Source organism: Xiphias gladius, chromosome 23 (assembly GCF_016859285.1).
Source record: "Xiphias gladius isolate SHS-SW01 ecotype Sanya breed wild chromosome 23, ASM1685928v1, whole genome shotgun sequence".
Taxonomy (NCBI): domain Eukaryota; kingdom Metazoa; phylum Chordata; class Actinopteri; order Istiophoriformes; family Xiphiidae; genus Xiphias; species Xiphias gladius.
In genome coordinates this window covers 22,378,134-22,405,016 of record NC_053422.1, presented here as the reverse complement: position 1 = coordinate 22,405,016, position 26,883 = coordinate 22,378,134, and the positions used below count along the sequence as shown (strand labels likewise).

The following is a 26,883-nucleotide window of genomic DNA, read 5'->3' as shown; positions in this document are numbered from 1 at the left end:
GGCAGGCGGGCAGCACTCAGCCGAGCCGGACGGAGCAGAGCGACAAACAGCTGAGATTAACTTCAGCACGTTAAAAGTTACAGGAGGATCCCGCGTTGGCGCTGGTGGGGTGACGCTGCAGCTCCTGGATCTGCTCGGCTCAGCATCCTTCCGCTTTTTTTTTTTTTCCCCTCCTCTCTGCCTCTCTCTCTCTCTCTCTCCTTAACCGTCCGTCCGCCTGGAAAGCTGCTCGGCTGCGCCTCTTGGTGAAAGCTACCCCGACGCCGACAACTTCTGAGTCCCCCTTCACTTGCGGCACTGGCTCTCGGCTGGCTGCACAGATGAACGAGCCCCGGACACATGCGCGCGCTCCCCCCAGAAGCGCGCGGCACGGCGTGAACCTGCGCGCACAGAGAGACCCCCCCCCCTCCCTCTCTCTCGCGTAGGCTAGTCGTAGTGATGTGAGCTGACACCTTTGGCCCCTGTTTGTCCGCAGGAGCGGTGATATATGGAGGGGCTTCACTGTCGTGTTAGATGGATGGCCCTGTATGTTATGGGATGCAAGTGGGGCACAGTACCTGCACCGTTTTCCTGATGTGGCCAGGAGATGCACATATAATCACAAGGAAAGTGACTCATAAGGCGCAGTACAGGAGCTGCGAATGAGCTTTTATTGTTCAGCCACATGGAGAAAGTGTACAGAAAGCATGCGAAACATTCAGAGGTCTGCACAAACCGGGCAAACGTGAACATGAACAGTCTCATCTTTTATTCAGTAATTCCATAAACCTCATCCTGTAAAATCACCCGGTGGCATCTCACTTTACACCGATCGTTTTCTTCATCGTTTTCTCATCTTAACTGGACGGTTGCTCCGCTTCCACGCGGCCCCGAAGAGCCAATAAAGTTGAAATGGTGCCATCTAGTGTCCAGTCTCCCTGTCAGACACCACAGAGGCCAACGTGCATCTCCTCAGCACATCAGATTCTGCAGCTCCTCATCACACATCGCTACACTCATTAGCACAATCTAATGAATGTGTCGCTGTTCGCAACATCTGGCGGATTGCAGATGGATACTGTGCAATTTCTCTCAATGTGGCAAGTATCGAAATTGCGGAGTCACCCACCCGAAAACAGCGAGACAAACTTCAGTGTCTAAGAAACTGGGTGTTGAGTCAAACATGAATGCAACAGAGGAGAGAGAAAAGAAAAAAAAAAAGCTGCTCTTCTTGTGCCCCTGGTGAAAGAGTTTTTTTTTTTTTTGTATTCTTTCAAGTGTTCATCAAAGCTTGGAACAACAGAAAACAAAACCCATATATCTCTTGCTTTGGCTGCATGTCTGAGAAACAGAGAGCTTTGCATGGATTTGCACAGCAGAGACCAGCAGAAGCTGAGAGCAAACCAACAAAACTTGCCGCAAACCCAGCAGAGCTCCACCTTCCAGTACCATAAACTCCGTCCGACGCATGAGGGGAAAGTAACCGGCAATACCTGAAGTGCACAAACTGCAGTAGATGAGTGTGCACTACCTGCACTGTGAGCACTTTTGAACTGCCAAGTCAACAACGTGTTCAGCTTAAGAGTCAGAAAGTCACGAGTCACTAAAGATGTCTGGGGGAAGGACTTGTGCACGCACACACTGATAAATGTAAATAAATGTTATGCAGGTTGACAGCAATTTATTCACTTTCCTGTTTATGCAACGCAAGATATTCAAATGTTGACTACAAATGAATTCCATCAGTGCACTTGACTTCTCATCTACACAGTGAGTCATTCTAAAAAATGATATATTAGTTTATCGTGCACATAAATAGCTTGCGGTCTGTTACCAAACGTTGTGTATACATGCATTCTAGCTCTCAGATTGCGTTTGAAGAATTGCCAGAAGCTTTAGTTTTGCACAGTCGCGTGTTCTCGCAAGTTGCACTTCTTTGTACTGCTGAGACAAGTGATCAAATACCGAATCAGAAAACGTTTCTTTGATATTTTCAATTATCGAGGAAAAATAACCTAACCAACCCTTTTTTGCCGTTTCAAGGCTCTCTGACGTGAATTTGCCGATCTTCTCTCTCACTGTAAACTGAATATTTTTGTGTTTCGGACTGTTAGTCATGGAAAACAAGAAATACATCAATGTTACCTTGAGCTCTGGCAACTTGGGATGGAGGTTTTTCACTCTGTCACTTAATCAACAGATTAATCAATAATGAAAATAATCCTATCGCTGCTGTCCTTGAAACAATTAACTGTGTTTAACACTTTGTTTTGTTTAAATAGATGTTCTGTATAACAGCTGTATTACCAGCGAAGGTTTCTTTGGATTAAAGCTGCAAGATGCAGACTCTAGCTAATAGGAACATTTTGAGAATAAAAAAAACATTAATAGTGCTCTAAAAAAAAGACAAGAGACATTTCACCACAAATAAAGTATTCTGCAGGGCAAATGTAGTTAAAAATATTTCAGACCCTGAATAACAAGCCCTCCAGCCAGAAGGAGCAACTAGGGCAGTAGATACTGAGCTACTTCACTAACAACACTAGATGCACCTTAGCTGGAGGACCATGAGAGGCAGGGGAGTTTGGAGGGGACTGATGTGCTGGATCACTTCCAACTCCTCCAGGCAAGAAACTTCCAGTCTGGACCACCTGAAACACAACAAAATCAACTGATAGTGACAAACGAATATAAATATTTCACCTGAGCCTATAACTCATTGTTGGAGAACGAATACATGCAAGCTGCAGCAGTATAAAGGTTGTTTTTTTTTCACACAGTGAGGAAAAGTCATTAAAAACTTTACAATCAGGGATGTAATATAGGATAAACCAAACTAAACGTTCATTTACAGATGTTCAAGCATGATAAAGCTTAAAAATACCACCAAAGGTGGATGTTTTAATCCATCACTACATCATTACCATCAAAGACGAGAAAAAAAAAAAGATAGCGTTAATGCAAAGTTATTCTACGTACAACAAGAACAAAAAACCTTCCAATTTGACTTTTACAAGGCTGCAGGGGTAAAAATGTGTTCACAAATAGAGCTATATGACCTAGGTTCAACGTAAAGCTTACCTACAGTAGTGGAAGACGTATTCACATTTACTGCTTCAGTAAAGGTGGCAACACAACCGTGTGAACAAAATTCTCTATTGCGAGCAAAAGCATTCACATAGTTACTTGAGTAAAAGTACAGAAGCATCACCAGTCGAAAGTATTCAAAGCATGAGAAGTAAAATTACTCGATCATTACTGTAGTATTAACATTCGAGCATCGTTTTAATGTCGTAGCTGGTTAAGGTGGAGCTCATTTTAGCTACTTGTATAACAACTGTGTACTTAACCCTGAACCATGCATCATATTTTATCAGCAGATTACATGTTGTAGGTGAAATCGCAGTTGGCAAAGTAGCCAGTTACTATAGTTAATATACATAAAATGTAAAAATAAATCGAAGCAGTGGAGTAAAAATGACATTGTTTCCCTCCGAAATGTGGTAAAGCGGAAGTATAAAGTAACAATAAAGGGAAATAGTCACATTATGCAGTACTTCAAAATATACTGAGTACAGCATTGGTGTCAAAGTACTTTGTTACTTTCTATCATTGAAAGGTTACATCACAGTTCACTGAGGGACTGAAACATTGTGGGGACGTGTAATTCCCTTGAGGCTCTTGTTGACAGTTTTTTCTTACTGACTTGCTGATTGTGGATGGGCTACAATTTGATCTATCACACACACACACACACACACACACACACACACACACCTTTTTCCACTGTTGTGTTCTTCATTTTCTATTGAGATTCTGACAAGGGGCCAAACTTTTGAGCTCGTGTTTAATGTTTGGAAGCTGTAAATCTCCACAGGTTTCCATGTGGAGCTTTTAAGAGGCTGAATACAGAGGGGGAGTAAACGGAAAGTCTCCATTCTCACAAGCTTGGGCAGAAAAACCTCGTTTCAAATTTTCAGAATGAAAAATGAGAAAGGATTTTTTTTTTTTTTTTTTGATCGACCATCACCTTAAACACAAGCTTTTACAGTGTAACCGAGGTATAAACAGGGTCGAGGTTGCTCCGCGTGCGGCTTTTAGCAAAGTGGCGCCAACAGCGACTCGAGACGACGAGCGAGTCAGATCCGGTCAATTTAAAACATTTATCTCGATGGCGATCGCACCCGCTTCGATTCAGTTCCGTACGCAGGACCAAACACTAGCAGCTGGGAGGCAGTGGGAGGACGAATCTGTGACTCCGTGGGGATTATTAAAGCAGAGTCCCGGTGACCTTAACGTGCCAATACATACAACACAAACTTCAGCAGGTCAACTTTAAGTCAACGAGTCCAGCCATTGTGACTCCAAAAGCAGAAAATACACAAAGTTTGACTGTTACAATTATCTGAAAATGCCATTATATACATTAAGATTAGTGCATGGACTGTTGTTATATACACACACACACACACACACACACACACATATATATACATATATATATATATATATATATACACACACACATATATATATACAAACATACATACATATACATATGTGTGTGTGTGTGTGTGTGTGTTTTACCCATCATGCAGAAAACTCCGATGTTGCTACGTACCTCACTCCGCAGATGCTGAATCCTCTTTGCCACCCTTTTGCACAAAAACTTTTGTCATGCATGAAATCGTGAGCGCATCTTTTTTTTTTTGCTGTTGCTGTTTTCCTCTTTGTGGGGGTGGGGAGAGGCGCGCGGGCGACGCAGTCCGTGCGGATGTCGTCCTTAAACCCCCGTCACAAACATGGTGTCCCTCGTACTCTGGCATCAAACTCAGGCCCCTGAAAACTTTTCCTGCAACCTCGCGACGGGGACACACCGAGCCGGGAATACTTCTATTAACCCATCTCGCTCCTCCATTCAGCGCCACGCTGGTCAAAGAAACCCAGGCGGCTTGTGACCTGTAACCCCTGTAAACCCTGCCCCCACATGCTCCTCTGCTCTGCCTGCAGGAGAGCGTCCCTCCGCCGTCCCGCCTCATAGACAGAATAATGCTCAACAACACTGTTTTTGCCACGGTGAACTTTACGGAGGTCCTCGCCAGCAACGGTGAGAGATGCAGAGGCTGTCGGATGCATGGAGGCCCTCCCTCCGCTGCGGGAACGGGCTGCAGCCTTGCCTTACTTGCCTTCTTCCGCGGCTGAACTTTAACCTACTTTCCCATAATGCTTTTTCTCTGCCTCTGATTTGTGGAGTTTAAGGGGAAGACAGTTGCAGCTGTCCATTTTGACTTTATATACATTTATATAAAGACAAAAAAAAGGGAAAAAATATATAAGTTGAAGTAAGATTGCACAAATTCTAATTGACTTCCACAGAGACAATAGCCCCCCTACCAGCCTATTGAGCTGGTCTCATGTTGGATACCTCCTGGTAGGATGGAATGTGTCCCAGTGTTTTGAACTGGGCTGACATTACTTCTACACGGTCAGAGCTACAACTGGGAGGAGAGGTGATTTTTAGCAATATTCATTTGCACCACTGGATAAATAAGTTACACAAGATAGTAAAACAGTGACGGACTGAGCTCAGAATAAGATCTGGAGATGAAGCTACAGTTAAGCCCGTATCTTTTAAGTCATTGTTAACACTATAGATCACACAACTCGGTTTATAATCAGAAAAAAGTAGGCAATATTGACCAATTACATTGTTGCTATATAACTGCCTGTGGAGCTATCTGAACTGTTTATTGGATTTTCAGCATTTAGCAGAGAAACTACAGGTCATAGTAAGTCTGCAACTAATGATTCTTTTTTATCATCTATTTATCTTTCATTTAAGATCCATCAAATGTCAGAGAAATAATGAGAAATGGCCATCAGAATTTCCCAGAACTCGAGGTGATGTCTTCAAATTCCTTATTGTGTCTAACAGTCTAAAACACAAAAATATTAATGAGGTGGACCTCGTAACATTTTACTACAACCCTAACGCTTTCATGTAGGTCAAGAATGACCTTTTGTGCTCAACTGTATTCAAATTACAATCATATCAAACAGAGAAAAACAGAAAATCCTCAGAATTTTCATTGAATGTTTATCATTTTTGCTTGATAAATTATTTCAACCATAAAACGATAATTGTTATACCATTCATCAACTGATCTTCTCGGCGCTAGGCCATAATTGAGCTAGAAGAGCTTGAATAGCTTCCACAGCTGAAGGACAATATGCAGGAGCCCTCAGTCAGTATTAGAAATGATTTGGTGAAGCTGAACACAGATCTTTGGAGCCTCTTTCTACCTCACTTCTCAAATGTGATGGAGCTGGAGCAGGTACAGTTGGTGCTTCTCTGAATAACTGAGCGAAAGGAAATCATTTTCTCAGAAACTAAGGTTCTACGTGGGATTTATCGGAGTGTATAATCTGAATTTCTTAGTTCAGGGTGTCTTAAAAGAGAAATGATTTGCCCAAACACCAAACCAAAGTGGTGATTTATAATTTCTGTAATAAATTATTAATCATACAGATTATTTAAGAAATAAAGGCTATATTTATAAAATTAAAAACTTTAGAACTGAAAGTTTATCTATACAAAGGCTAGTGAATGGTATCCCTTTCATTCTTAAAAAGGCCCACATACCTACAGAGGTGCTTTCACTTTTTCTGGCTGATTAGACCTCTGATTAGATTGGCGTTGGGTGGAGCAATGCTGATAATTACTTGAGGTCCTCAAACTACATGTACCAGTGGGAATGATTAAGCCTCAGCTGTCTCGGCCTAACGGATGTCGATCCTGCACTCTACACACCCACACAGTAATGAGAAGAGGTCTATTCAGGTAGAGTTAGTGAAAACACCTTTGTGGCTGGACCTGACTGGGCAGGGCTTTTAAGATACTGCTCATAAAAAGTCACGGACAAGTTCTTCCACTTGTAGTTGTGTGCGCGTAACTGCCGAAGCAACACAAAAATAATTTGCCACGAAGTTTTATTTTCATGAATGCTTTCACAATTTTATCAATTATAAAGTTATGTACACATAATTCGCTCCCATCCTAAATAAAGAAAATATCCAGAGTGTGGAAAAAGACAGGAAAAAAATAAGGCAACAGAATTTAAAAAAAAAAAAAAAAAAAGAAAAAAAAAAAAGAGTAAAGCACAACAAATATTTAAACAGAGAACTCTAAATCATGAAATATATAATATTGATTTTAAGGGAATTGTGTTGATGTCTATATAATATTGCCAGTGATTTATGTACTCATAATTAGAGGTAGGGTAACAGAAAACATGAAATGCTTTTTTGTACAACTAATACAAGGTGTCAATTGTTGTCAACGTCTCCCTCTGGTGGGATGTCTGTGTACAGCATGTCCTTCACATAGTGAAGGACATGCTTCACCATGTTCATGACTGAATTTAAATTTCAAGAAAGTCTGAATGCACAACTACACACCATCTGAAAATATTTTGGGGTATTGTTAAAAATAGACATTGTTTAGTTTAACAACAGTCCAAAAATCTTGGATATTATTATAGAGAATAGCTTGTTCTGTAACTTCAGTTTATCAGCAAGGAGATGAAGAGTTGATCACCATCAGGATATTTTAAGAAACACAAACACACTTTCAGACAAACTTTCTTTCATAAACTGGTGACATGACCGCAGACTGTGTGCAGGACTTCAGTCTGTGTATTTATGCATACTGTGCCACATTGACAGCAGATTTCTCAAATTATTTTAAGGATGTTGAAAGGCCTGATACTGACTTTGTGACTGTCTGGTACAGTGTACCATAAAGTGATTAGTGATTATTTTAAGAATCCGGTTAACCAGAGCAGAAAAACTCTTCTGAGTGTAGTTCTACTGATTTCTATGAAAAGCGTCATTACACTCACAGGATCGCGTTTGGAGTGTAACACAGTTAGTGATAAACCTATACTGCATTAGATGCGGATCTGAGAAATGAACTGGTCATGCGTTTGGGACTTGAAATGTACATTTTTACCCTTTTTATATTGACTTTGGTTTAAAAACAAATTGAGAGTTGTGAAATTTTACATGATCATCACGATCCATTAAATGTCTTTAAATAAGGCAACATTCATTACAAGGTACCACACTGCAATTCATTATGAATTAACGTTTGTGTGGCACCACCCAATGAAATATTTAAGTTTAAAAATCTAGTTTTCCATGGTGAAAACCAGGTTGCAGTCCCCGTTCAAGTTTGAAAAAATTATTTTATATATATATATATATATAGCTCAAGTTAAGCAGTGCATACAAACCACTGTTGTGTATTTTAAAATGTCAAATAAAATATCTCGTCTAGTAAGAAAAGAAAAGCGAACGCAGCATTTGCTAATTCAAATCCCATGAGGTATATACTAAAAGACTGTGCGCACAGACAACACATCTAAACCCTAAATCCCTAATATGCCATTTCAGTGACAATGGCAGTAGTAAGGCAATTATATCAAGAGAAGTCTTTTTAAGAAGTATAACTAATCAGCGATGCATGTGAGGAAGTCAATGAATTCAGTGCTCATCATCTAAAAACAAACTCATTCTTATTTTAACAGTGCATGTTGTTATTGTGACAGTGCTTTCTGATGCATCACAGTTATGTTACAATGGATTCTATTAAAATGTATTATTATAATGTCAGAAAAGGACATGCCATTTAAAATCGTGTGTATGTGTTTCAGCATCCGCCAGCTTCTTCTTTATGTACTGTCTTGGTGTTAAAGTAACTAACTGTATGGATGGGAGATATCAGATTAAGGTGAATTCATTATTTTTAGTAAAATATTCCAGTCAAATAAAACTGTCCATTTCCTACAGTCTGCCCAATTCTCAAGTCCAGTGTAGCAGTGTCAAAGAAAATCAGTAGAATTATTCAGGAAAAAGCACTCCCAGTGAAAGTTAGTGTAAAGTCTCTTTGACACATCAGCTAATTTTAAATAACATATCACCATCTGATATGAATGTAACAGATTTACAGTGTAACATACGTATGATGCATCCTTATGCAACGCCTACATGTAAACTGCAATATTATTTCTTGTGTTATGCAGTGCTTACACTGTAATGGAAAAATGGCTAAGATGGCATACATCAAGTAGTTGAACACCAGCTGAATTAATTATTTGTTAAATCATTGTTTCAAATGAATTATTGCTATCTGTGCTCATTATGTGAGGATGAAATGGCATTGCTCCAAGTGAGATCAATTTGTATATCCTGGCTGTCCATGTTAGCGGTGAATGGATGGCTGCTACCCTGCAGCATTATCTGATGCTTTGTTTCTATTTCAGTCCTGTAAGCCTCGGTGAACACAGCCTAAAAATCACACCACAATAAATTGATTCCTCTCTATGGTTTTCATTTTCGCTTCCCGTGTCAGCTAATGCATTGGCAAGTACAGCACTGCAGGATCATTTCAGACCTTTGTAACCTCACACATGCGACCAAAGGCCTTATAACTACACAAGAATCATTTAAAATGACTGTGTGCTGACCTGGCCAAAATGATCCACATGTGACTCTGCCAAAGCTATATCTCTGAAGATCATTTAAGTCACTTTACAAACAAAGCTTACAATAAGGCAATAAACCAAACCTATGCAATTAGTTAGGCTAAGAAATATTCAGAGAGAAGAGTTACTGTATGTTTTAAACTGTTTACCATGAAGATACATTAGAAAAAATAATATATTTACTTCTCAGCTTTTCAATCTCTAAAATATAGACAAGGTTCTGAAAAAAAAAAGAAGGAACACCTCAAAGCTCACGTTGGCTGTGAATGGGGTGAGGTTTTTCTTCTAAGGTCTCTGCCAGCGACAATCTATGTAGAAGGGTAACAGTTTAAGGTCCAACATTACAAGAACGGACTAAATGCATTCCATTAGCACTAAAGAGGAAACACTATGGTTTAAATAACAGTTCTTGGCCCACTCAAGTTGCTGGATGGAAATCACCTCCATTTTCACGCCAAAAACAGAAAGCGAAGGAAATAATCGTTACTGTTTTCCTATATTTTGTAGTTAATATTAAATCTTATTGAAGCATATCTTTTAAACTCTCACTTAGACCTCTGCAGCTCCAGCCACTGACTCTAAAATCTACCACCTGATGGAGCAGGTTTTTAAGCTTCCTCCGGTGCCGTGGGCCTCTTAAGGTCCCGGATCTGCTTAACCAGATAGTTCTTCTCATCACAGAACTGCTCGTCCTCAGATCTGTCTGTCTGGAAGTGACTCAGGAAGTCCACGAGTTTCGTCTGGTTCTTCAGCAGTATATCCAGCACAGGCTGAGTCTTGTTGGGGTTTGCAACAAATACCTTGGAAAGGAGAGAGAGATGATGGTAACTGACAATCTGAAAAGTTTCATCCTGAGGTCAAATGGCTGTATCAGTCCATCCCTCTCTTAAAAACTCTCAGTATTTTACTAATTTAAGTCAGCAGCATTTAGCAGTTTTCTTCCAAAAACTGTACGTGGCATTTGACAACTTGAATATACAACTTGGATTTTAAAACAGTGAATTGTCATACTGATGATGCATGTTTTATGTGCACACCTTGAAGACATGGAAAGCTTCAAACTGGATGTTTCGGCTGTTGTCTCTTAGCAAGTTCATCATCAGCTTCAAGTTCTCTGCCCTACTGATGTACTTTGTCATGACAGTGAAGTTGTGTCTATCCAAGAGAAGTTCCCCAAGGAGCTGAAAAACAGTACACGATTAAATAATGTCAGTTAGACTTAAACTTTGATTTGTGCTACAGATTCATCAGTGATTTTGATTTGGCAGAGCAATGGAGCTATTACCTTCAGAGACTGTCGTTTGGTGACATAGTTGTCAGAATGCAAGAGCTTCTCGTATTCTGTAAAGACCTGACAGAAAATTTAAAAGTATGTTAGGAACAGTAAGAGCATTCTTTCAACTAAAGATCAAAATTAACAGGAGAAAGCTCACCCTGTCATAATTGTTCTCTAGGAAATCTGCACACATAATCTTGTGTCTTGTAAGGAGATCCTGAGAAGAAACAGAGGAGACCGAGGTATTAGGCAAGAACTGTTAGTATAAAGATGCTGCCATTAAAAAGATAATATGTCAGTGTACCTTGAATGAGGCAAAAGCGTCTGAGGCAATGTCGAAGGTCGAGAGCTCCACGTAACGGAAGAAGCAGTACAACTCTTCAGAGAAGAGCACCGTCCGTGCCAATGGCTCGTGACGCAGGCACTCCCTCAGCATCATTCCACAGTTCAGAGCCACTTCTGCACTCTCATATCTGTATGGGTTAATACGTGTCAGGTCAGGTTAAGTCATAGGCCTCATCAGACCAATTATAAAACATATACTGTAGATGTAACACAAGTGAAAACTGGTGAAAATCAGTATAATTTTAGGGGAAAATCCATGCTAAAGACTTTTAACACTGTTAATGTGGCATTACATTCATTTTTTGCTCTGGTAATTTCTAGGTCTTATTTTCCATGGTGAGGTATTTCTGCCATGCCTGAGGATAGCTGGTTAAATGAAAATTCGCCATGCAGCTACATGGGAGTTTATTGGTAGAGAAATCATCTAACACATCAACATTAAATGTCAGCTTTTGATGTCTGTCTTTGACAATCCAACAGAATGTTCCTCTTTATAGATGTAAAATTTTGGAATCAAGTTCAAAAACATTGCAGGAGAAATCCATCACAGAAGTGGCAATTTGCAATGAGAGCATTTGATCCACATACAGCAGCCTAAATGGATCATAATGCAGTGCAGCTGTTAGACAAAATTGCTCTTTGAGCAGGATGACTCAGTTTTTTAGAGCGGTGAAACCAACTCAACTATCAGTCTCTTCATCTACATGTGTAACCCACATGTGAATGCAACAAGTTCATGCTCGTTCCTCTGGGAGTTGTTGAAACACATACTGTGTAATGCAGAAAATCATGAGGCATGTTGAGGGAAAGTGATTTTATTACAAAACTTTTAAATGGTAACTTAACAACAAAATTATTTGGAGGATTTACTTATTATATTTACCAGTTTAGGGGCTTCTAAGGGTAGAGTTGCCTTTGATTCAAACAAAGCACTCATATTAATATCCTAGTAACATATACTGAGTTCCTATAGCCTGAAAAGATGAACTTACCCTTTCAGAAGCATGAAGAGGATCTCTGGGTGTGTAGAGATATACTCTACCGTGGGTGTGCGAGTTCCAATCTGACGTCTCACAATATTGCTGAACAAATGCACCACATCCTTCTTCCCCTGTCAAAAAAAAAAAAAGCAAACACTCAGACAGATGAATGGCTGACTGGCTAATGATGATATGCAAAGAGATTTTTGCTTTGGGCAAATATGTTCAAATCAGGCGTACACACTCCCACTGACCATTTGGTGTCTGCGCAAAGTAATCAATACTTTTTATACACATAAAGTAATTGAAGAAAGAAGTACATTTTACCCACCTCAAAATCAATCCTCTGCAGGTTTGCAATGAGCGCAATGAGCAGGTTGGTGTTGTACAGCTCTTGTGCAAGCTGAGCCACTGCTTCAGTCTGAGGCTCCTTGTCACCTGTTCCACAAAGTACCTCCTTCAGTGAGGCCAGATTTTTTGACACCTCTTCTGCAACCTTAATTGTGGAAAAACAGTTGATGACGACGACCATGAGTTGGTGTTAAGAATAACAGCCAAATTTGAAATATCAGACAGTCAGAGGAAAAACACTTGCTGACCTTTTCACACTTTTTGGTGTCTCCAGCATCCAGCTTTTCCATGTATGCCACATTCTCCTTTAAACTCCTCACTATTTCAGCTGGACTCTTCTGAGACTTCCCAAAAGGAAAAGGCATGACTGAAGAACGGTAATCCAAGCCCAAATCTCTGAAGAAATAAAACTGTTTCAACAAACTATCATGTGAAATTAAAGCACTTCAACTTCCTGTACCTCTTTGCATTAGGAAATGGCTGAAAAAGCTCTCACCTGAAGAAAGCAAGGCTAGGTTTGTTACACTAACATCAACTCGACACTCAAACTTAAACTACTGAGTTACAGTTTTAAAGACCATAACAACGCACACAGTTAGCTAACGTTGCTAACGTTACATTAGTTAGTTATCAAAGATAATGCGGGTACATTGGTGCTAAAGTAACACTTCTACTGTATGTTTGCACCGGTCCATTAGTTTTGTCAAGTTAACATTAACCCGACCAAATTGAACGCTGACTTTCTAACCGAAGCAAGGATGTCAGGGACAATAAGACGTTAAAAATGTCAACGCTGCAGCGATGTTCATCAGCAAACTTCAGCTAGCTTGTGACCTAGTTAGCTGTAGAGAGAAACAAGCAAACCAACGACAGCATGTACACAGCGAGCACCGTGGAAAACACACACACACACACACACACACACGCAAACACACACACACACACACACACACACACACACACACACACACACACACACACACACACACACACACACACACACACACAAGACACTGCTGAAATGTTCAGTTCAGGCTGTCAAGACTCACCGAATGAAATCTGGTTTTGAAGCTGAAGGAGGCTCGGTGGCTAAAGGGTAGCTAGCAGGCTAGCAAGTTGTCTCCACTTTCTTTTTCCACTGTCACGTTACTTTGAAATGTCTGTAACGTTATCTGAGATCTGAAGCTGTAGCTATCTAGCGTGTACTAATTGTGGCTACAAGTTACTCAAACGGCCGACCTTCATAGCTGAGATATTTGATGAAAATATCTCTACTCTCAACCGACTGTCACCTAACTTGCTAGCTGCCTAGTTATAAAGAGACAGTCGCTGGGCTGGCCTGTCTGACAACTTCATTTCCCTGTTCTCTTCTGCTGAAACTCACATTCTCCCCTCATCCAGGGGACACAGGGCGGGTATGTTTTGCTCTACAAAATGACTGCCACAAATTTCAGCCAATCGCTTGTGGTAACTCCCTCCCCGCTTTAGGTGCGCATGTTTCAAGACCCGTATTATTCGTGTGGGTGGGCAGATGAAAGACTACACGTAAATCCCCCTTCTACCGGACCGCACCGTTACAATAAGCAAGTGCACCTAAATTCTCGCGAAAAGATAAGGCAAAGAAATTTAGTTGAGAAATGTTTAGGCTTGAAAACAGTCCTTTTTATCATATGTACACGTATTGTATCTATAAGCATTAGTTTTATTAATACTATGAATTATATCGTCGTTATAAATATTTACTCTCATTGTACTACAATCTGAAGGATCTTTCTTTCCTGTTTTAGGTTTTCTGATCTCATCTTGTGATTTGAACTGACTACATTCCCGTCATGTCACCAGTTTTCATCTTAAGAACATTTCAGGTTGTCTTAGCAGGGCTTCCTCTGCCCTTTTAAAAGTTTTACTCATTTGGTCAAGAAACCACCCATCATAGTGGTATCACACTATGATGGGTATATATATATATATATATATATGTCTTTATGATTCCCATATGATGCACGTATCATTGTGCCATCATGCTCTCACCAACAGGTGATGACAGTCATTGCAGGTTGAAATGTCCTCTCAGCCTTCTCCAAACAGACAGTAAACCAGTAGACCAGTCCAGATGTTGGATTGCCTGCTAATAAATGAAATAAATGTTTTTTTGGAGCTGTAACTGCTGCTACTGCCTTTGTAGTTGACACTGTTGATTCATTTGATTAAAAGAAACATTGTTCTGCTCTCTCAGACTTGTCCAAGGCTTTGATACCATTGACCACAACATTTTGTCAAATAAGCTGCTTTCCATTGATTTTAAGGATCCTTCTTGGTTCAATTCAGATCTTTCTAGTAGAGTTTAAACAGCTTTTATTGATGTCTTTTAAACAATGTTTATTTTTCCAGCTCTGTACAGCTCTGTCCAATTTTATGCTGTCACCTGTCAAATCCATGGCCAGATTAACCTGTTAATGGACCCTGGGTCAAACTGTGGCCCCTACTGGCCCCTACACCCTGTGTGCATTACACATGTACCAGGTCTCCTCTAAGTTGTTATTAAGTACACATTACACAGTAAACTGTACGTGGAAGCTTCAATGACGACAACTGTTCTTGAAAAAAAAAGGAATGTTTAAATTATTTTTGTAAGGAAAAAATATATGCCCCCCCCCAAGACACAGCCTCAATATATGTATAAATTATGACTTGCGTTAGTTCAAATTGTCATTCAGTGGTGCAAATTCTTGACATTTGTAGCAAATGTGTAGTTAACTAAATTATCGAAAACCCATTGGTAAACCAGCCTTTGTCCAATATTTTTCTTTGCATGGGCATTTTATTAATTTTTTAAAAGGATTTTATGACATCGAAAAATTAACACATAAAACTCGGCTACAACTTTTATTTTAATTTCATTTGACATAAAACAAGTGTTTGTCCAACCTCTTTTAAATCTGCATGAAACATGGCCCGCCCCGTAGTCATATCTGCCTCTGATGTATCGATACTTCAAACCGAAGTCATTTTCATGAGTATTTTTGAAAAACACTTCCGTTTCTTTCACTGTGACCTTCTGTATCTTTTCACGTTTGAAATGTTCCGACATACGGCTGATAACAGGACTTTTATTTTGAAAGCCGCACCCGGAAGTCCCCCCTGTCTTGGACATCGTAGCTAGCTTGATGCTAGTGTGAAAAGCACACGATCACTTCGGAAGGACGGAAAGAAACACAGTCTCTGTCCGGAACGGTTTTTCCATCTTTTCTACTGTCTCAGCGTGATACGATTATATTACCAGGTAAGATGCGAGGCTGTGTCCGCGGCTGGATGTTAGCCGATTTATTTTATGGCCTATTGTCGTTTCAGGCCGTATTGCTGGCGTACAAGCTGGGCTGCTCTCTTTTCACAGGGATACATCACGTATGGCGCTCTTTACTTCGAAACGGTTTGCAAAGACCCGCGCCTGTCATGATAATTTCCCACATTTAAAGGGAAATATTCGCAGTGTTTCGGGTTCCAGCAGGAACATAATGTCGATGTGTCATATTTTCCTACCCTCGACCTTTATTTTCCTGCATGAAAGGCCCTTGGGAGAGATTTCGGGGCGTTGAGATGTTCATAGTGAAAATTGTTTTCACTTACAGCTAGTTTGGTGGAGAAAGAGACACACACCCCCTTTAATTCAAAACTTTGTGGCATATATTTTTGAGGCGTTTTTTTTTAACATTTCGCTCGCTCCTGTCACAAATCGACCAGAACATCGCCATGGCGTGCAGGAATGTGAAACGAGAGCATTTCGGTGAGGAGAAGAGGTTGAAATGAAGGATTTTTGGTGTTATTTACATGGAGAGTACTGTGTGTTCGCACGCTGGCTCCGCTGCTGTAGCCGCCGCAGTGAGAGCCTGGCCCTGCTATCATGGCTGTATTGGCTCTATCAAGGCGTCGCAGCACACTGCTATTGTGATTTTTTTTTTTTTTTTTTTTTTCCTTTTTTTTCTTTTTTCTTTTTTTTTTTAAACACCCACTTTCGTTTGTGGACTATGAAGGATTGAGTAGATCTTTTTAATCCTCATATTTAATATACCTGCGGCGCTTGCAGCACGTTGTGGACAACATCAGACTCTATCTCTGCAAATGACAGCACACATTTGGAGGTTTGATCTACTCCTCTCGTCGAAAGAGTACAATGATGGGTTCGCAACCTATCTTGCTTGATTTTTCAAGAGAAAATGTTGATTAATACACATCTAATCTTTTAATTAAAACGTAGCTGAAAATGATATAACGATATTAATATTGAAATCACCCCAGTTGCTGGTAATGTGTATGTCTTCACTGCTCATCGCAACAGGCAATACAGTCTAACATTACAAATTTTCCTCTGAATAACATTTTTTATTTTTTTTAGAGAAGTGGGGGGTGCAAGTTGGGGCTGACAAGTGTGGTAGAATATGGGAGAAGAGTGTGTATGGGGGTTTGTCTGTATTAAAATTAGCGCCTGTGTAAGGTAACATGGATTGCTGGTCCTCCAGCAGGGGATTCCTGCTCCTGTCGATTTCCCTTTCTGTTCCTGTTTAATCTGATTTAGTCCTAGGATGACTGGTGAACATTTCTAATTGCAGGCCTGTTTTATGCTGATATTGTCTTTAACTGTCCTGCTTTCCATCATGACACACCAACGTTTTTGACTCCCTCCCTCAAACAAAGTCAAGATCTCACAAAAATCTGGCATTGGTCAGCAATTTCAGATACTGTTAAATACACTTGTTCTGTGGATTTTGGTATTCGTACTGTAGGCCATCAGAAACTCCCCATAATGCAGTTATGATTCAGTTAACCCGGATCAGAAGTTGATAAAGTCCATGTCAAGCTGCAGACCTGCAACAAATGTGTGGGCCCCATGCGTGATCCATCAGACACTTTGCTCAGAAACACTTTAGGAATGTTTTTAGGACACAGGGCTCCTCTTTTGTGACTTTCGCTGCTCTACTTTGGAGTTACATGAAGTAGTAGTTGAGTCAAAGTTTTGTTTCTATTTCTGGGAAATATTTTCTAATGGCTCCTTTCCAAGGGGTTATATTCATTATTTCACAACACTCACTTCATAGTTGGTGAAAGAAAAAAACCCTTCAGTAACTGAACATGTAAGGGATGATTAGCAACTCACACTAAGGACAGTTATGCAGATTTACACATTTTTATCCCTAGATATGACCACATTAAACTCTGTTTATTACCTTACTGCTAATATGTTGGGCCATCACTTTCATCATTCACTTTTTAGCGACATTTCCAGTGACCCTGATCATCATGCACATACTGTATGCATTAAAAAGTCTTACTGCATTCTGTTTGAAACAGATATGAGATGTGATTATGAGCTAGCTGTATGACGAATGCATCAATGTGTGTTAAACCTGTTTTGATGACATAGTAGATGACTTATAAAGGCATTGTTAGTGGATGATTGAGTGGGAAATTGTTTTTATACTGCTTTGAAAACATCTACTTAAAAGTGTTTAGCAGCCAGTGTAATTCAAAGTTATCTCGTCATGCTCACTTAATCATTTCTGTGGTATTTCGTTTCTTCATTAGACTTTTGGGCAAACAACAAAGCCTTTGGCCATGTCAGGACAGAGGAAAGGAGCTGCAGCGCGGCTGCCTAAATGTGCCTTCTGCAGAACCAACCGGGACAAGGAGTGCGGCCAGTTGCTGGTGTCTGACAGCCAGAAGGTGGCAGCCCACCATAAATGCATGGTGAGAGAACAGCGCATAGTTCTCAACCTCCTTAGCCTGGGATCCCTCAAGCCAAAGTCATGCATACTTGCAGCCTGTTACATATGCAGAATAGTGAAAAGCTATGCCAAAAACCCTTGGCATTTCTGTATAAGAGGACACCTACAAAAAGCCTTCAATTCATAAAGCAAATGAGAAAAACTATGAAAAAACAGATCAAATAAGTTTGTTATGCAGAAATATATGGTTCATCTTCCATAAATAATCTTGAAAGTGGTCGTGACTTCCAGGTAAAAAAAAAAAAAGGTGCTCTACAGCCTCTAACATACCATTCCAAAAGACTGGCAAAATAAAAGTGGCAAGTGTAAGATTTTTCTTATAAGTGTGAAGTCAGCTCGGATGACCCTATTTGATGCTAGTAAAACATATAAAATGAATGTTGACCCTCAGTATGGTGGAAAATTATGCCTCACAACTGGTAAAGGGAAATGGACATGCGTATATAGTTCACTGCAACTCATAAGGAAATGTGGAATGTTGCAGCATTATTATCAGAGTTTATTTGACAATGGTGAATTAGAAAATACTGCAAAAACCATTTAATAATTGTTTTCATATTTTTCCTATGTAGCTATTCTCCTCTGCCCTGGTCACCTCACACTCAGACAGTGAAAACATTGGAGGATTTTCCATTGAGGATGTGAAAAAGGAGATCAAGAGGGGAAATAAATTGGTAAGTACCCACTGCTCGTCTCAGTGTAACATTAATGAGTCGAGGAGAAGGAGTTTTACTGTGTAAGGCCACAGAGTAGACCTGTTTTTTCATGTGAAGACTATAAATTGTAAAAGACTCATTTAAATTAAATTGAGCATATTTATGTATCAATTTGTGCATGTACATGTACTAGTTTATTTCACTAATAATAGCTAATGATGAGGATACAGGCATGTTTTTACAACCTGCTGTTTTCCTGAGCATAATGTGTGTATACCTGAGGGGTGTGTGCTCATACTCCTTTCTTAGTATTCACTGTGTGTATGTTTACAGAATGGCTAAGTAAGTTTCCTACAGAGGAGAGAGATTGATACTAATGGGTGGCACTACGTCAGATCCCTCTCGTGTTTAAGTGGGAAATATCCGCTTTTCCATCTCATAAAAGATCTAGAACTACACAAGTTAGAATAAACAGGTTGTGGTTCATTCCTCAGTCTGACAAACTGTTGAGTAAGAAGTCGGAGTCGGATGCTGAAATGCAATTTAATCTAATAAGCAGCATGTAAAAGATTATTGATATATTTTCTAGTAAAGTGTTCGTTTTTACATATCTCTGAGCAATATGTTGACTTTAATTCATATACTTGTATTTGTTTTTTACTTTCATCTTCTTCGACCTACATTTACAGTACGCTTTTAATGTGAAATCTACAGAATATCGAAGGGCGACGTTTGGATGCTAACAATTGCTACATAATGATAAACATAGCAATGTATCTCGACGTAAATTTTAGAATATTTAATTTTATTCATAACTTATTAACATTTGAATTTCTCTGCTGTTTTCCTGCTTTTTTATAATCTTGTGTGCTTCTGTGCCATCGTCCCGACTGCATTTAATTTGTTTTTCTCCTGCAATAAACAAACTGTCCCCACAGGGATATCATTTCATGATATTTGCATACGGCCTTTCAGACAGTTGTCTGGCAGGGCTCCGTGATCACTGGAGAGAAATTATTATTCAGATTCACATTGGGAAATCACATTTCACATTACTAATTGACAAATCACATTACCGGTTGTAAGTTATCTGAATGAACATAGAATGTTGTGGAACCGCATGTGCTCGGCTGTTTTTCTGAAAGATGCAGCTCTGTTTCTTTCCCCTTCAGATGTGTTCTTCATGTCACCGACCGGGTGCTACTATTGGCTGTGATGTGAAGACGTGCCGGAGGACGTATCACTATTACTGCGCCTTGAAGGACAAAGCCCAGATCAAAGAGAACCCCTCACAAGGGATTTACCTGTAAGTCAATTTGTCTTTGGATGCACATTAATCTACAATAAATAAAGATATTTTTCATTCATGTTAATTTTAATTTATTTATTATATGTTTTTTCTTTTTGCGACTGAATGTAGTGTTTACTGTCGCAAACACCGAGATGCTTCTCAGGATGGCATTCAAGGTAGAGTATGCTTAAACATGTGTTATACCACTATGCTGCATGGATGATCTGATTTACCAGTGGACATTTTTTTTCCTTTTCAGTCACAACACAAACATATACAAACACTTATATCCCTTGAATTTGAATTGTTTGTAATGCACTTTACCATAGTATTCTCAAGATGATGATTGTCTTGTTTATATTTTATTGTTAAATGTGTTTCAATGATAAATACTTATACTACCACGAAACATGCTTTTACAGCAATAATCCCAGTTACAGTGGCTTCAGAAAGTATTCAGACCGCTTCCCTCTTTGCACACTATTTTGTTGTAGATTTAATTTTAAATAGATAAAATCACAATTTTTGCCCATCAATCTACACTCAATAACCAATAATAACAAAATAAAACATGTTTTTAGAAATTTTTGCAAATTTATTAAAAATTGAAAAACTGAAATCTCTCATTTACAGTAGTATTCAGTCCCTTATTTCAGTACTTTGTAGAAGCCCCTTTGGCAGCAGTTACAGCTTTGATTTTCTTGGCTAAGTCTCTACAAGCTTTGAACCCCTAGATTTGGGCAGTTCATCCCACTCTTCCTGGCAGATCCTCTCAAACTCTGCCAGATTGGATGGGAAACGTCTGTGAACTGTCATCTCCAGGTCTCTCCACAGATATTCTGTGGGGTTCAAGTCTGGGCTTTGGCTGGGCCACTCAAAGACCATCAGAGACTTGTCCTAAAGCCTTTCTCATAGGACCTTTCTGTATTCGGCGGCATTCAGCCTTCCATCAGTTCTGACCAGTCTCCCTGTCCCTGCTGCTGAGAAGCCCCCATAGCATGATGCTGCCACCACCATGGTTCACTGTAGGGATGGTATTAGCCAGATGAGGAGCGGAGCCTGGTGTTTGGAGACATAGTGCTTGGAGTTCTGCCCAGAGGGTTCAATTTTTGTCACATGGCTTTTACTCAAATGGCTCCCGTCTACACACTCTACCATAAAGGCCTGATTGATGCAGTGCTCCTGAGATGGTCATCTTTCTGGCTGGTTCTCCCATCTCTGCAGAGGAGTTCTCAAGCCCTGTTAGAGTGACCCCGTTGGATTCTTGGTCACCTCACTGACCAAGGCCCTTCATGCCTCAGTTTGGCTGGACAGCAAACTCTAGGAAGAGTCCCGATGGTTCCAAACTTCTCCCATTTCACTATCATTGAGGCCACCGTGCTCCTGGGAACACTCAAAGCTTTAGACATGGTTTTATACCCTTGCCCTGATCTATGCCTCGCCAGAATTTTATCACAGAGGTCTACAGAGAGTTCCTCTGGCTTGGTTTTTGTCCTGACATGCAGCGTGAATTGTTGAGTGTAGATTGATTAGCAAAAATTGCATTTTTATCAATTTACAATTAAATCTACAACAAAATAAAGTGGGCAAAAAGATAAGTGGTCTGAATACTTTCTTAGGCCACTGTATCTGCTTGTGTCTGATTTAAGTTTTTGCTCTGATTTTTGGGTTAAAATTGTTGTGAAAAATACATCCACTCGCAGGTACTTTGCCTTGATACATTTTTGTATAAACAAATGTTGTGCTAAACATGATTTTTGGTTTGTTACCAGATGAAGAGGGAGGTGTGGCCAATGATTCAGACTCATCGCCTCCACAAAGCAGGGGCAGAGGACGGTTTGAGAAGGTGAGAGCCAAGGTGGGATCCCGTGGCCAATCAGAAGACACCCGCTCCACCTCTTCACAGGCTGCAGACGAGGAGAGCTCCTCCCATGTAAAGCAACGCACTTGTCCATAAATGCAGTCTGTGAAATTCACTTGAATGGTCTGTTGGCAGTGCTGTGTGTGGCCTCTGCTTTTGAGTGTTGTTCTGTTTGTTCTAGCGGGACAGGTCACCTCTTCGGGCCAGCCCAGCAGATGGCGGCCAGCGCTGTGGCTTTTGTCATGCAGGCGAGGAAGAGAATGAAACGCGGGGCATGCTTCACACCGATAACTCCAAAAAAGTGGCTGCACACTACAAGTGCATGGTAAGATATACTGTCGTAATGTATGTGAGAGAGTCTCTTTGTGCAACACACTTTCCGTAAATTTGAATATACAGCACATCCAATTCCTGATCCCTTCCAGCTTTTTTCATCGGGGACAGTCCAGCTGACAACTACATCACGGGCTGAGTTTGGAAACTTTGACGTGAAAACAGTCATCCAGGAAATCAAGAGAGGGAAGCGAATGGTAGGAATATTTGTTTAACTTAATTTTTAAAAACTGTTTTTTGAAAGATTGTTTGCAATGTACTTATTATTAAAAATGAAATGATTGGCTTTGTTGTTTTCCCAGAAATGTACTCTCTGCACTCAGTTGGGTGCTACCATTGGCTGTGAAATCAAAGCATGTGTGAAGACCTACCACTATCACTGCGGCCTGCAGGACAAAGCCAAGTACATCGAAAACATGGCGCGTGGCATCTACAAGTGAGTTCAACTACAGATAAACAGATTTTCAGTTAAATATAAAGTACACTTCACAACCAGATTTAGACATTATTGTATTGTGTATGTTTACGTGTGGACTTTCTCTTTTAAATATACAGTAATTGTTACCACATGATCGTTTTGCACTTTAAGTGTTACATATAATCATCAAGAAAGTCCTAGTTATTCCTAAACGCCGTTATTGTGAAGGTTGCTGGATCACAAAGCTAAATAATGCCATTCAGACACTGCTTTTGTTAGAATGATTCATATTTTTTTTTAATTTAATCAATTATACTTATTTATTAATAATAGATGTAAGGTTTACTTCACCACAACCAACAATCCTAAACCCCACCCCTGTCCTTTCAGTTCTCCAATCACAACTAAGCATGACGGTGAGGTTAAAGGTGCCCTAAGGTGTTTTCTTGTAAAATGTTAAATTAAGTGTTACTCGATAAAATGCATTGAGTGTATCCTTAAGGGCCTGACAAACATGTTGAATGCGTTTCCTTCCTCATCATTTCCTTCCCAACATTTTTCTTTTTTTTTTTTTTTTTTTTAAATATTGTGAATTGTGTATTGTTTACGTTCATGTTAGCTAGCTTGCAGTCGTCCTCCTCCTGCCTTTATGTCTATGTTTCTTTGTGCGTGACCACCAACAACTGATCAGTGGAATATCCAGCAGCAATAATGTGTACTGCATCGCCATGCATGTATGCGTTTCCTTGTGCACATGCACTGTTCAAACAAAAAAGGGAACCACTCATCAAAAACTATAAAATCTCCATAGAGTACCTTTAATGCCAACTCATTACAACTTGACAGAACCACATAAGAATTTTAAAGGGATCACTGATTAGGGCCTGAGCACTGGTGTGAGGACCCTATTAAAACCACTATGTTTTTTATTATTATTATTTATATTATTATTATTCATTATTAGGACAAATGAATTGCATTTTTGAGGGGCTAAACGTGCTCGAAAATTCAGGAAACCTGTGTCAGACGTGCAGAAAATTTACATGTTTTATGGGTCTTGCATATGGGTGTGGCAAAATGGCTTGGCAGAACCCCCTACAAAGTTTCAATGAAGTAGCTCTCCTGGTACGTTTCACCTACATGTACGAAATTTGGTAGCCACATGTAACATCCCAAAACTTACAAAAAAGCCCCCGGGAGCCATTGCCTAATCTCAACAGGATGTCAGCCATTTTGAAAAACTGCGCATTGTACTTTAACAAACTCCAAGAGAATTGATCAGATCAACTTCACTTTTGGTCAGTGCAATCTAAAGACCTTTGTGATGCTAAAATGCAAAGCTCTTGAGTTTTTTATTGAACAGAGTTTCCCTGGCAGTGCGGAGAATTTTGATGTTTTGATATGAAAACAGAGACTTGTAACTTGAAATCCACATCATCAGATCTCTCCCAAATTTCACGTTTGATAAGATAACCTGGCACGAAGACATCTACGGACCAATATTGGGTCACAGTAATAGTGCCACTAATAGGCAACAGGAAGTAAGCTTTGTGTAACAATTATCATTTTATTTACATGAAAGTTTCCAGATCTGGTCTACACTTGATATACAACAGCATAATGCATGATGGTGCATGTTATCCAGCGCCACATTCTGGACACAGGAATCAATAAAAAATGTGCAAAACGTCATGTCCACGCAGGAAACATCTTATTCGTTCGCGCAGTCTCCAGTGGTTGCAAAAGCACACAGCTGCACCAACCGGTACCCCGCCACCACCCCCGACGTGCAGGACAGCGTGAGGGCCCGATCAATGCCGCTTGAAGCTTTATTTTGCATTATATCTGTGCAGAAAAACAAACAATGGCTTGCATTGGTTTGTATCACTGAATTTTGTTACTTAAAAGTTCTCCTATGCATGTATGTGTTTGTCTGTGTATGTGTTTCAGACTATACTGTAAGAACCACAGTGGGAATGAGGAGAGGGATGAGGAGGATGAGGAACGAGAGAATCGCAGTAGAGAGAGGGCAGCAATCGACCATGGAGGAACACCGTCAACGCAAGTGAACGGCAACTAGGTACGTTCATAATGGTTATGGTAGTTGCACACACAAACTATTGTTAGAACTTTGTAATTGTCCACATGTGAAATGTGATGATAAATAAAGTGGAAATTTACAAATTTCCCTTCATTTGGTTGATGATTTTTTTTTTTTTTTTTAAACAGGTTGTCCTGATGGAGGGACATGGGGAGGAAACAGAAGTACTCAAGGACGAGGGAGAAATATTTTTTATACTAAATCTTAGCCTACTCACAAAGTTGTGGTCTGCAAACTCCAATGAGTCCTTCACACGATTTCTTCCAGTAGGTGAACATGACGTCCCAATGTGCACCAGACGTCTTCTTCATGAAACCCTGTTTTGAGTTGACTGGATGAGCTTTTCACAGACTGGTGGTACTCAGCAGAGCACGGCACTGCTGCAGGAAATGAAAAGCCATGGCTAATCTTTCCCAAGAGTCAGTTATGAGCTCAGTTTCAAATACATGTATTATTGCCGTGATTAAGAGCTGATCTAATGATTGTCACTCAATGCCCATGTCCCCACCAATTACATGACCCACACTTGCTGAAAATCGATACATTCTTCCTCTTCCTTAGCTTCTAAAGGACTCACTTTTAAGAGGGGTCTGTTTGTTACTAGTCTCTCTATGAAGTTGTGCAGTTTGATTACCTTGTTTCTGTAATCATGTCTTAAGAATACTCTTTACATGTTAGCCTTTCTTTCTTGATATGTAATATTTTGCTACTGTATTATTATCATCATGAGTAATTTTGAATATCTGGATTCCAGACGGACACAATTACAAGTTTTGCCAGCATGCACTTGGATTTTCCCACTGTTAAAGGTGGCATTTTTTTATTTAGCTGCTAAAGGGCAAAGTAGAGCTCTTTAGAAGAGTTGGCTTGACTTTGTTTGATGTACTGTTACTTGTATCTCTACAAATGTATCCATGAATGATTGGAAATAGAAAATATTTTATTTTACACATTTACTGAGTGAAGTGAGTTTTTCATTTGAAAGTGTGTCCATAGGGTGCTCAAAACTTGAAAGCAGTATTCATGGCAGGTCGCAGGTTGTTTAAGGTTTTGTAATGATGTTTGAAGAGTGAGGAATGTCACACTGGCAGCAAGTTCAGAAAATCCATGCAGCTTTACACGATGACCTTAGCTGTACAAACTCCAGTCACAGCAAGGCCTCTCATGCTTCCACCTGGAACATTCGTTCTGCAGTAAATGTAAAAATCTTATGTACTTAAACAAGTCATCCGTAGAGCCACACTATAGCATTTTATAGTAAAGCCTTTTTGTAGTGTGCTAAAAGTCAAATCACTTTATAAGCTATAACACTTATATGAAAGCCCTAGGTAATCACTAAGATTTTGTGGGTATTATACAATAAATAGGAAACGGAGCTTTCATCGGTAAACCTTGAGATTTTAAAGCGGTTCTTCTTCAAAACATTAATGCTGGCTAAGTTCCATTCAAGTGTCCCAGTGAGCCACGTCAGCGTGACAGTAAATCAACATGAACAATACCGGGACCCTGAAACGGAAGCAACTAATTGGAATGCAGCCATCAAAAGTTGTATTATGTACAACTGTGCTTGTCCTACTGTGATGTGTCAAAAGGCCTTCCACCTATCATATACATACTGATGATCAGAGTACACCGTTTTTGCCATTAGTAGCCTCTAGTAGAAATGAACGCACTTTACCGTTTTGGACTAAAAGGAGATGATGCAATATGTGCGCTGACAAACATCAAACACCCAACTTTAGAGTGCCACTGCCAGTTTAACTCCACAAAGATAAAGCAGTATGTACTTTCAAATATGTAATACTCAGTTGGGGTTTTCCAGGATCTTATTTCAGCTGTTTCTGTTTCCCCACCATCTGCAATTCATCTTAATATTTTGCAGCTGTGAGTAGCTTCTCCATTGTCTTTATGCTTGATATTGTGGGACAATAGCATAGTATTTTAATCTCGGTGCCTCCACTGTGAAA

The 26,883-nt window shown here is 39.9% G+C and overlaps 2 protein-coding genes across 4 annotated transcripts; one reads left to right on the top strand and one right to left on the bottom strand.

The window, feature by feature from the left end:
* Nucleotides 1–7,142: 7,142 nt before the first annotated feature.
* cab39l1 (calcium binding protein 39, like 1) lies at nucleotides 7,143–13,912 on the bottom strand. 2 transcript variants are annotated; one of them, XM_040120366.1, is made up of 9 exons: nucleotides 13,526–13,912; nucleotides 12,725–12,872; nucleotides 12,457–12,621; nucleotides 12,138–12,256; nucleotides 11,105–11,273; nucleotides 10,958–11,017; nucleotides 10,810–10,875; nucleotides 10,562–10,705; nucleotides 7,143–10,324 (listed from the first exon to the last, which is right to left on the bottom strand). In XM_040120366.1, the coding sequence occupies exons 2-9, from the start codon at nucleotides 12,839–12,841 to the stop codon at nucleotides 10,133–10,135; spliced, it is 1,032 nt and encodes a 343-aa protein (XP_039976300.1). In that variant the 5' UTR covers nucleotides 12,842–12,872; nucleotides 13,526–13,912; the 3' UTR covers nucleotides 7,143–10,132. The 2 variants fall into 2 exon arrangements, with proteins under 2 accessions (XP_039976300.1, XP_039976301.1); XM_040120367.1 differs by lacking the exon at nucleotides 13,526–13,912 and adding an exon at nucleotides 12,973–13,355.
* A 1,684-nt stretch (nucleotides 13,913–15,596) lies between these two features.
* On the top strand, nucleotides 15,597–25,868 carry phf6 (PHD finger protein 6). 2 transcript variants are annotated; one of them, XM_040119728.1, is made up of 11 exons: nucleotides 15,597–15,759; nucleotides 18,057–18,218; nucleotides 18,829–18,930; nucleotides 20,085–20,218; nucleotides 20,333–20,379; nucleotides 21,976–22,049; nucleotides 22,246–22,389; nucleotides 22,490–22,594; nucleotides 22,700–22,833; nucleotides 24,766–24,895; nucleotides 25,045–25,868. In XM_040119728.1, exons 2-10 carry the CDS (start codon nucleotides 18,087–18,089, stop codon nucleotides 24,893–24,895), a joined length of 1,002 nt encoding a protein of 333 aa, XP_039975662.1. In that variant the 5' UTR covers nucleotides 15,597–15,759; nucleotides 18,057–18,086; the 3' UTR covers nucleotides 25,045–25,868. The 2 variants fall into 2 exon arrangements, with proteins under 2 accessions (XP_039975662.1, XP_039975661.1); XM_040119727.1 differs by having other exon boundaries at nucleotides 21,976–22,136.
* The last annotated feature ends 1,015 nt before the right edge of the window (nucleotides 25,869–26,883 follow it).

Bases quoted from the DNA above. Each gene is read 5' to 3' on its own strand.
- cab39l1 (XM_040120366.1), bottom strand. From the start codon at position 12,841: ATGCCTTTTCCTTTTGGGAAGTCTCAGAAGAGTCCAGCTGAAATAGTG. The intron at 11,274-12,137 runs GTAAGTTCATCT...TAACCCATACAG, and splicing joins CTCTTCATGCTTCTGAAAGG to ATATGAGAGTGCAGAAGTGG. The intron at 10,706-10,809 runs GTAATAGCTCCA...ACTGTTTTTCAG, and splicing joins CCAAACGACAGTCTCTGAAG to CTCCTTGGGGAACTTCTCTT.
- phf6 (XM_040119727.1), top strand. From the start codon at position 18,087: ATGTCAGGACAGAGGAAAGGAGCTGCAGCGCGGCTGCCTAAATGTGCC. The intron at 22,390-22,489 runs GTAAGATATACT...GATCCCTTCCAG, and splicing joins CTGCACACTACAAGTGCATG to CTTTTTTCATCGGGGACAGT. The intron at 22,595-22,699 runs GTAGGAATATTT...TTGTTTTCCCAG, and splicing joins TCAAGAGAGGGAAGCGAATG to AAATGTACTCTCTGCACTCA.